An 11,516-nucleotide genomic window follows, 5' to 3' on the forward strand; every position below is an offset into this window, starting at 1 on the left:
GTCGCCTTTGAACTCATTCACAAGCAACGCCTCAAAGGGATACTTAATTGCAGAGACGTAATGGAGCCACCTCCACCAAATAGGTATGTGCTCTCTCTTCAGAAAGAACCCGCAGGTTAGAAAGAAAAGAGCTGTTGTTGCAATCACAACTGCATAGCCTGTGATGTAACTTGGAACAAGTGCACTCACAAGCATCACATAAGCATTTGTGGTAACGAGAGATGCATATAGGATTATCCAGAAGATAATGAGACTGCTGTTGAGTTTTAGCAGGTATTTGGTAATGACTGCAAATGTGAAACCTTGAATGGCAAAGAATGGGAGATAAACCAGCAGTGAAGAAATGACATAAGACGAAGCGCGATAGGCGTTGTGGGAGCTTTCTCTGATGAAGATGAATCTTTCTTGAATGAAAGTTGGGACGGCATCATTGGAAGAGAAGAAAATCAAACACACTGCAAAGATGTAGAAATTGAGAAGCCTATTGATTGTTTTGAAGTCGTCGCCATCAAGACGTCTGAAAAGTGTAGACAGAATGAGTGCCATTACTGTCAAGACGATTTCCCTGGAAACAAAGAGCTCAGGAGTGCGAATTACATTGAGTGCAGTGCGCCAGGAGAGAACAGCAACCTCCCGGAGCCATGGATTTGCATATTTGCGACCATGCTCAGGCTCATCAAGAACTTCTTCTTCAAACTCAAAGTCTTCATACGAACTTGCATAAGGGTCCGGAGATGGACTAAAAACTACAGGAGTTTTTGGGCGAGAAGGGTTATGCTGAGGAATTGAGTATTGGCTTGAAACAAAACTCATACCACCAGACATTGGAGTTTTTGCTGGAGTTCGTCCTGGAGTTCTTGCAGGAGTCCAGGACGGCGGGCGACGAGGAGTTCCTACGACACCATTGTACAACCAGACTGAGAAATCTTTGTAAAAATGAGAAGCCAAACGTTGATTATAGACACCACTTTGCATAGTCATTGGTGTAACAACCGACTTGCGTTCCAGGGAATTGTCAAACTCCTCATCATCATCCTCATCATCATAACCGGATTGTCCCGAGTGTGCTCGAGGTGTTCCACTTCCTGAGAATGCTTGGCTACGGAGACTGATGGCATATTTGGATCCAGGTGTTCTCGAGTGAGGAGTTCGCGGTGTTTTTGGTGTTTTTGCAACAGGGGTTCTCGTGGCTTGATCAGGTTTGATTCCATCACGCTGGTAGAGCACAAGTGGCTCAAGTCCCAGATTGGATTCATCATACTCTTTGATCACATCGAGAAGGTATTCCAGGCTGTTTTCTCCATCAGGAACTGACCTTCCGAAACCTGAGAGATGGGCAGGAAGAGCAACTGGACTTCCCATGTATATCAGTCTGCCCCTGTTAACCCAAAGATTTTGACAGATTTCAAGCATCAATAACGTGCAATATGTCAAAAGACAAAACTATGCAAACTCCTGGAGCAAGATGGAAGCCAAAATCTTGTCTTTTTAGCAGATTTCTCGCACCAGAAAACGAGAATTGGATTTTAAAGTGTTCAAGACATCTGAATCTAAGAACTTTTGTATATAATCATGTACGACATACCTTGCTAGAATTGTGATGCGATCGAGAAGCATTTGAATTCTGTAAGAAGGCTGGTGAATGGTCATGAGGACAATGCTACCTCCTTGTGCAATGTCTTTAACCTTTTCCACAACACTATAAGCACTTGTAGAGTCAAGACCTGAAGTGGGTTCATCAAGGAACAACAAAGATGGCTTATGGATAATGTCAATTCCTATGGAAACCCTTCTTCTCTCTCCTCCTGACACTCCTCTTCTTCCCTCATCTCCAATATACGTATGTGATGCACTCTGCATATACAGCATGTACAAAGTCAAACTATTAATTGAGGTTTTGAGTATATATGTATTGTCGTCCTCTTTTGCAGATGTTTCTTAAAGTTCACTTAAGGAAAATGCTACGTTTACAACATTTTCCCACAAACTTTCTTTTATAACCTCGACATGATAGTTTATCATTGATTAGCTCACAAATGGATAGATGAGATCTATTTTACGAGTTGACCAATGACAAATTGTCACGTCGGGTTGTGAGAGAATAAGAGTTTGACTCAGAGCCCGCCCTCCTGACTCGAACCTGAGTTAGGACTCAGAAGTACCACTTAAGCTAGTAAACTCACTTGACTAAAGAAGATAAAACTATTAATTTAGGTTTTGAGTATATATGATTGAATTTTACCTGCAAACCCAGTTGGTCAAGCAGCTCAAAAACTCTCTTTTTCTTCTCATCCGTGGAAATGGAAGAAGGAAGCCTAACTTCAGCAGCAAACATGAAGGTTTCAAACACAGTGAGCATGGGAAACAGCTGGTCATCTTGCATAACATAAGATGAAATCATCTTCATGTAGCTAGTAGTCACCTGCAAACCAAATCAAAACACTCTTTACAGAATCTGAAAATACGTTCATTATCATTTTCTGAAAACACGTTTGATATGGTTTGAAACAGGTTATAAGATCGAGTTACAGAAAGAAAACAGAGAAAACGAAAGCGATAGTGAAGACAACGGAAAAAATACCAAACTAACTAACCGGCTTTCCATCAATTCTGACAGACCCTTCAAGGCTTCCCTGAGCAATTCGACCAGCCAAAGCATCAAGAAAAGTTGATTTTCCAGCTCCACTCGGCCCCATAATTGCCATGATTTCTCCCCTGACAGCCTGCCCGGAAATTTCATTCAAAAGATAAGCTTCTTTTGTGATCCAAACACCATCTTTCTTCTGCTTTTTTAGGACACTGTAAGACAAATTCTTGAACTCTAGGCCATGCCCCGGAATAATTTTCTGCGGAGCAACGGCAGCAGGGACTGCATTTTTTGAGTTGTCCAAGTCCAGGAGAGTCTCCAGGTTTCTGTTCCTGTCGGTTCGCCCGAGTTTCGCCATGGCCTGGCCTTCGAAGTTTTCAGGAAACTAATTAAATCAAATTTCCTATAAGCAGTGAAGTTATAAAAAGAGAATGTTATTTGAGGTGACGATTTTGGCAAGACTAATGTTTGTTTCTTTTGGCTTTGGTTTTGTCGTTAAATTTGCTTTGATAATTCCGGGAGAGAACTTCAGGTTTTGTTTCATTATGCAGTAAAGGGTTTCAGGTTTTGTCTTCTTCAGCTCATTTCAGGGACTTATTTTAATATAGAAAACTTTATTATATATTAGTAAGTTCGTGAATTTGACGTCGAAATTGAAGAAAGCAAACTTGAAATTCTACGCACAGGGGTGGCGATGGTGTAGTTTTTTTTTTTGGTGATTGCGCGTGTTGGGCTAATTTCCGTCTACCTCGACTAATCCTTAGAGAGTTAACGACCGGATAAACCCTCCAGTGGTCATCCTTATTAACAAACGAGGAGAATCGAACTTAAGACCTTTAGTAATACACCCAAGAGTCTCAATCGTCCTACCTCACCACCCATGGGTGGTTAATTGAGACGATGAATTTGGCGTACATCTCTATTTTGTTACTCTTTCATATTAATCCGACACCTAGTGTTGGTGTCGAAGTAATACCACCACCTCAACCCTAGTAGTGCCGTTGTAATGTAACAAGCCCCGACGCCATGTTGGCATTGGCAAAGTGCAACTATACTAGAACTGGTTTCTAGCATTGGCTTTTGTAACGTTTTGCAGACAAGTATTCACGTAATAAATTTTGTCTTTTAGTGTTAGTTAACATGCGTCAACTAGGGGTGTTCAAAAGCAGTTAATCGGTTTTTTTGAACCGAACCAATTTTTTGGTTCGGAAAAATTCCCGAACCAAAACCGAACCGTTTGAAGGGAAAACCGGTTTTTCTGTTAACCGCTTTAAAAAAGCAGTTAACCTGTTTTGAACCGAATTTTTCTTTTTTTTTATAAAACTTTTTTTTTTTTTAATTTTTTCCTAAATTAAATTATAAATATAAATAATACATATCCAAATAAAAATTAAACATTCATACATATCCATTGACTGCTACTAACAATACATTAAAAATATTATTATTATTTTATTTAATATATAATATATTATATTTAATATGTAATAAATTATATTATTATTATTTTATTTAATATATATATATCCGGTTCAAAAAACCGGTTTCGGTTAACCGCTTTTTATTTTTTTCCGAACCGGTAACCAAACCAAAAATTCGGTTTTTTGAATTTTTCGAACCGTAACTGAACCCTTTTTTTGGTTAACCGGTTTGCCGGTTCGGTTCGGTTAGATTTTTGTATTGTTTTGAACACCCCTAGCGTCAACTGATAACATTTGAATTTATAGAAACGGTAAACAATCACGAAAAAGATGGAATACCCATTTGATTCTTTCATGGTAAACAAAGTTTTTTGCCAATCAGTGATGAACAAACACTGTGAGATAGCATCAGTTAATCGGCTAAGAATAATTTAATTGGCTTAGATTTGTTCTTAAAATAGATTAATATATCACATAAAATTGTCTCCATTTATGTACTCATTGTTTCATATTTACATTAATAAATTGGTTCCTTCCATTCCCCATATTTTAAGCATTACAATAACTAAAGCAATCCAAGTTTATTGAAATTTTGGGAGATTAATCGAACTTTAGAATAAATCCGTTTGCTATTGGAATTAGTTATACCTAGAAGGTCTTGTGTTCGAGTTACAGGAGACATAAGTACTATATTTGTCAATTCATTGGGTTTGTAGGATGTTCCGTGACCCTAAAGATTAACCAGGCTCCAATGTAGGTCTGGTCCGCTTGGATACCTTAGATATCTAAAAGAAAATAGCTAGCTTACGTGGCAACAAAATGAACAAATATCAAACTAATTTTGCATTACTTTACAAGCTTTTAACTCACAGTTATTGAGAAGTACTCTACAATAGAATTGAAATCAGAATCGGAAATCGGAATCGGAATCGGAATCGGTATATATGCATTCATCCAACTGCTGCAGCTTGTATCAATGTGTTCATATGACCTTCACCTTCCTTGTGTATAGATGCCTATGATTGACGTACGTACATTCATTCTACTGAATTTTTTTTTTTATATATAGTTATTTGAAATTTATATGATTAGTTAATATGTAAGAGGAATTTGTATATGTGATATTACACTATTAAAATATAAAAGATATAGAAACCGGTATCAAGAGTTAGAGTTACATATAAAACACACATGCAGTATATATCTAAAGTAGGTTTAAAGGTCATATAACCATTGAAGTTCAAAGAACGATCTAATAACAAATGAGTAATGCTATAGATACCGAAATTTTACACCGAATTTTTGTACCAAAGGACATAGTAACCAGTCAGACGCGGTCATGTTGGAGTCTTTCGTGAATGAACAAATAAATGAAAAAATAAATTGAGAATGGACGCCAGTTTTCATTTCTCTCTTGCCTTTTCTTTATAAATGAAAAAAAAAATTGAAAATTTTAAAAAAAAAATTGAGAATGGACACTAGTCCCCTCATTTGGATGGCCGTCCATCATCCAAATGAGTGGATTGGCGTCTATACTTTTACTTAAAATCAAATTTATTTTTCTTTTATTTCATCTAAAAATTTTATACTTTAAAAATAAATATTTCATATGAAATTATATAATATGGAAGACCGTCCATAGTAAAAGGACTCCCGTCCATATATTTATGGACGGGAGTCCATAACATGGACAATCGTCCTCATAAGAGGACAGATGTCCATAAACAATTTAGGCCAAATTTTTTTAGTTTAAACTATGAACGGGTGTCCATTCTAGGTGAACGATTGTCTATATAATATGGACGACAGTCCATTTCAAATGAACGGTCGTCTAATAACAATGGAGGGTTGCCCATATTTGATGGACGATTGTTCATTCGCGAAATATTTGTTAACATAATATGTGACTCGTCTGATTCAGTAAACACATCGTTTGATGTAAAAATTCGGTGCAAAGCGTCGGTGTCCATAACATTTTTCATAACAAATATATGTTATAACTTTATTACAAAAACGCATGTGTTTCTGTCCAATCACTAAACGTCACATTGAGGTATGTGTATGACTTATTACATGCCATGCAATTGGATGACTTCGTCTGGAAGACTTTCTCGTCATTTCAGGAAAAAATATGAAACAGTAGCTGGGCGGCTGATATCCTGAGAATATTGCCGGCATCACCTAGAAGACCAGTTCATATTTCCTTGGATTGATTCTTTCTGTCTTTTTTAACCGACCAAAACCCACCTTTGTTTTTTATAATTTGGACGCACCCAAAGCAAAACAAATCCGATAATAATTTATTTATTTATTTATTTATGTTATATACATATAACAGGTTTAGAAAAAGCTTTGCTAAAACCAGTTTTCTCTTCATTAATTTCCATCATCAATTCAATTTCAGGCTCCAATTAAGTCCCGAGGTGTTGGCTCGGTTCAACCTCACCACAATGTCGATGATCAGAAACTCGACTCTCTGGTTTGGTTGAGCCGCGCCAATATCGCGTGCCTTTTGCCCTCACTCTTCAAAGTTTTTTATGTGCAGATGTTCTGCTTCGCCGGATTTATAGTGCAGTTAGCCTTCAGAGAAAGATTGGTAGATGCCAAGGTTAGACTCGGGGTAATTTTTGTTTTTTTTTTGTTTTTTTTTTTTTTTTTTTTTTTTTTTTTTTTAACGAACAATCAACTATAAGGATTGGGTGCGTTTGTTTCCCTACTTTTACCCTATCCTATTCTTATCATTTTCAAAGTATATATTTGCTCTCTATTATAAAAATAATATTATATTTTATTCAATTGTTTGAACACCCTAAGTTTGTTAATTTAATTAAACATGAAAACATAATTTAGAAATTTACAAAAACACTACCACCCACCCACATTTGCTAGATTCTGGTCACCACCGCTAGAAGGTGGTCGGAATCTAGTATAATGACACACTACCAGCTAGATCTAGCTGGTAGTGCTCCAATCTAGCATTTTCTAGCCAGATCCATTGACGTCTAGATCTTTGGTCCTAGTTAGTCGTCAAAGACGGCCATATCTTTGGCCGTCGTTGACGACCAAACGCGGCTAGATCTGACCTTTTCCGGCTAGATCCACAGTGGATCTAGTTGGAAAAGGTCATATCGACGCACGACCAGCCAAATCCAACCGGTCTTGCGTCAATACGACTACTCCGGCCACCCTTCGACGGTGGTGGCCAACTGTCGATATTTAATGGGTGGGTGGGAGTGTTTTTGTTAATTTTTAATGTTTTATTACAGAGTTGTCTAGTAAATTAACAAACATAAGGGAGTATTTTTGTTAATTTTCAAATCCTATCTCGTAATAACCACCCAACTCTCAGGCTCCGTTTGGTTCATTATTCTAATACTTTTTAAAATAATAGTTTGAAAAAAGTAAAATTGGATGTGTATTATGATGTAGGATTTTGAAATTAACAAAAATACCCCCTATGCTTGTTTATTTACTAAACACCCTTATAATAAAATATTAAAAATTAATAGAAACACCCCCAACTCACCCATTAAATACGAACAGTCGGCCACCACCACCGGAGGGTGGTCAGAGTCGCCGTATCGATTCAACCGGTCGTGCGCCGATATGACATTTTTTGGCTAGATCTACGGTGGATCTGGCCGGAAAAGGCCAGATCTATCATTGAAGGCCAGATCTGGCCGCATTTGGTCGTCAACGACAGCCAAAGATACGGCCGTCGTTGATGGTCAATGACCAAAGATCTGGTTGTTGATGGCCAGATCTTTAGCCGTAGATCTGACCTTTTCCGGTTAGATCCACTGTGGATCTAGCTGAAAAATGCTAGATCGGCGCACTATCGGCCAGATTCAGCCGGTAGTGCACCATTATACCAAATTCTGGTCAGCTTCCGACGTTGGTGGCCAGAATCTGGTAAATGTGGGTTGCTGGGGTGTTTTTGTCAATTTTTTAAAAAAAAATTGAGGGTGTTTAGTTAAATTAACAAATTTAGGGGTTTAAAAGATTTTGAGAATAAGAGAACCAAAGACCAATTTTCTGTTTAACTTTATTGGGAAAACCAGAAGAATATTTTAAAGAGTGTACCAAATGGAGATTTTTTCAAAAATACTATCCAAAATATTAAAACAAACGCACCCAATATTATTTTAACAAAATGATACATTTGTCTTATCTAAAACCTTCGATAAGACGAACACCACCGTCTTTCTAATATTATTCTTTCTTGTATCAATTGTGTAACGTGTAGATTTTACAATGCAAGAACAGAAGTGTTCTTCTTTAGGGTCTGCTTGGGAGTTTTTTCTTCACTGGTTTTCGGGGGTTTTTAATTAGACTGGTTTTGAGGTGTTTAAAAACCCCCACTTGCCAGATTTTTAATAGACTGGTTTTGATTGGTTTAAAAACCCCCCAAAACCAGTGTAGTGTATTTTTGAGGGGTTTATAAAACACCCCAAATCAGAGTGTTTTGACTGGTTTAAAACTTTTATCCCCAAAAAACCCCTTTCCACTCTCTTTGCTGCACACAAATCTGTCGCTGCTGTTCACTTCTCTCTAGCACACAAATCTCTCAAATCTGTCACTGCTGTTCACTTCTCTCTAGCACACAAATCTCTCAAATCTGTCGCTGCTGTTCACTTCTCTCTAGCACACAAATCTCCTGTTGCTGCACACGAAGTGAGTGAATGGTTTTAATTTGCTGCACACAACTCGTTTGAGTTTAATTAGATTTGGCATCAACCTTTCCTGTCTTTCTGTTCTCTGTGAATAAAAGAGATAACGAGCCAAGAATTTTGGCCGCCACTTCTGCAACTGCAAGACCAGTAGCCCTCTAATAACTGTAAAAGTGGGGAGAAGATGGTACAGTTAGCATTAATGGTGCACTCTTCTTCTTGTTAATAAACTGGGAAATTAAAAGATTAACTTGCTGAGAGGGTCTTTACATGTGCTGAGTAACATTAAAACTGTCTTGTCTTTGTTTAGATTAACTGTTGAAGTGGTGGAAGTGAAAGTTAATTTATGTGGCCTGAAAGATAAATAATTCAAATAATATTTTATAATACAAGTTTCACATTCTCTCATTCCCATTAAATACATTACCATTTACAAGTATTTGCGCATGCTAATTTGTCTGTGATAGGGAGTCTGGTTAAACATGGTGTACGAGATCTGATGCAGATTTTAAGGGAGAGATTAACTCGTTTTCAATGACGCAAAAAGAGAGAAGTCAATTATATATATTAATCCAGAAACTTGAGCATACAATTGAAAAGAGTCGCACCATTTTCAATGCCTCTCAAGCAAACCACAACTTTGTAATGACACCTTTTTCACAAGATTGAGTAGCTAAAAACATGCAAGTCAAATTTATAACTTCAAAGTTAATTAAGCAAAAGAGAGAGTGTTTTAATTTTATGGGCATTTATGTAAATTTAGCACTTTAAAAAAACTGCAGACACGTTAGAAATAAAACTCCAAGCACAGGTTGAGTGATTTAAAAACCGTACTAAAAACCCCTCAAAACTGCTACGGTGGTTTATCCTCAAAACCGCGACGATGGTTTATCCCATAACCGCTACCTTAAAACTCCCAAGCAGACCCTTAGACAAACAATATTTGTTGTGGAGTAATATCTTTTCGAAAACGAGTGGCAATCAAACATGGCGTATAATATATCCTGTTTTGCTTTATGTTTTGTGAAAACAATTTGGTAGAGAAAGTAGATGAACAGTTTTGTTAGCTTGGCATGAAATCTCTGCACATTTGTGTAAGGATTTTGTTTTATTTTTTTTGGTATAACAGAAATTCCATACTTTTTGCATAACTCCGATATGATAGTTCGCAATTGAGTAGACAAGACTTATAACGAGCAAACGAAACCATTGTGAGCGGATCAATTGCGAACTACCGTGTCAGGTGTGAGAAAAAATTTGTAAGATTGGGTTGTAAGTTTAGTATTACCATCACTAATCATGTAATTAACAACCCAAAGGTTTGGCTTTATGCAGGGGGGATCCAGCATTTTTCTGGCCCACCTCAATTTTATTTTAAAAAATACTATTATATATAATTTTGGATTTTGGCTCATTCTAACAAAAAATATTAATGTGTAATTATTTTTATTTTGGCCCACTTAATAAAATTTCTGGATCCGCTACTAGCTTTATGAAAGGGTGGCAAAGTCCCGATTCGAATTCCTTGTGACCGGCTTAAAAATCCTGATTCAATCTATCAGGATTTTTTATTTACTAATAAAAAAAAAAAAAAATTAGATAAACGTAGTAGTTGGTTTACCCAGGAAAAATCTGTAACTGCCAGCTGAAATTAGGGTTTCCGTATCCAGAGATAACAGGAACAAACTCAACTACCCTGGAAAAAAAAAAAAAAAAAAGAATCAATTCTCAAACACTATATATAATATTAAAACCACTCGGAGAATCACAAAAAAAATGGACTCCAAGCTTTAATTTTGTTACGTTTTGTGTATTGTGTTCATGGGTTCAGTGGGTTTTTCCAGTGACTTGATGAGCCAGGTGATGGTGGTTCAGGTTCAGGTTCGGTGATGTGACGTCGTGTATAAAGAGTCTATCCCATGCAAACCGTTTTGAAATCGGGTACGGCACCGAGGTATGCTGTGTGCCATTGAGGGAAATTTGTCGAGGATGTGCAGTTTGGATGGTGTCACAATCCTGAGATCTTGAAGTCGTTTAATGTTACACGGATGAAGCTCTTAAATTCCCAGAGCTTGTGGTGAACCTGATATTCAAAATGCCCCCCTCCCCAATGACTGTAATTAAGAACCCTCCTTGATGATCTTCCATGTCTTCTCTGGTGCCATTTTGATCTTCCATGTCTTCTTTTTTGTTATAATTTCCGGTTTCATGAAACTGACTGAATCTATCTTGTTTCTTTTGTGATCTCTAAAGCATCATCGCCTACACCATCCAGGGGAGTTTCTTCTCGTCAATATATATTTTCCTCCTATAATTAACTTAATTTCTACAGAACTTTAATGGGTTTCTTTTGTGCTTGCTTCATATTAGGGCCTCCACATCAAACAACAGTTCAGGTAGTCCACTTCATAGTGCAGCAGTACCTCAGATTGCTAAATTCGGATTGATTTCTTTGTTGTTGCTTTGTGTTTTCTTCGCTTTAGGTTCACTATTTTCATTCATTTTAATAAGAAAATTTACCTAAAAATGCTCTTAATTACGTTTTAGCCATTTAGGCAATATATGTGATAAAATATGATTGATTAATTTTAAATTAAAATTAAACTTTTATCCAATCTTCTTTTATCACGTAATTTGTATGATTTATATGTATGTGTAGTATTATTTTAGCAGAGTTATTGACGACCCTTAACGATCCAATGAACATGATAAAAGTCAATTTAATCATATTAACAACCCAATTTCTCGACAAGGGCCTTTAAGTCATTTACTTAAATAAAGATTGAAAAAGAGATTATATAAAAAATTACAATTGAAGGGAAGGTGAACTCCATAGAT

The 11,516-nt window shown here is 36.8% G+C and overlaps 1 protein-coding gene across 1 annotated transcript; it reads right to left on the reverse strand.

Annotated features, from left to right (window-relative positions):
- On the reverse strand, window positions 1-2,953 carry LOC116124121 (ABC transporter G family member 17-like; the record flags this gene model as incomplete). The annotated part of the gene is made up of 4 exons (XM_031409826.1): window positions 2,595-2,953; window positions 2,243-2,422; window positions 1,586-1,854; window positions 1-1,378 (listed from the first exon to the last, which is right to left on the reverse strand). Coding segments are annotated over exons 1-4 (2,178 nt in total), but the record flags the coding sequence as incomplete, so codon positions are not given.
- Between the last annotated feature and the right edge of the window lie 8,563 nt (window positions 2,954-11,516).

The sequence above is a fragment of the Pistacia vera genome, unplaced genomic scaffold (genome assembly GCF_008641045.1).
Source record: "Pistacia vera cultivar Batoury unplaced genomic scaffold, PisVer_v2 Contig1497, whole genome shotgun sequence".
Taxonomy (NCBI): domain Eukaryota; kingdom Viridiplantae; phylum Streptophyta; class Magnoliopsida; order Sapindales; family Anacardiaceae; genus Pistacia; species Pistacia vera.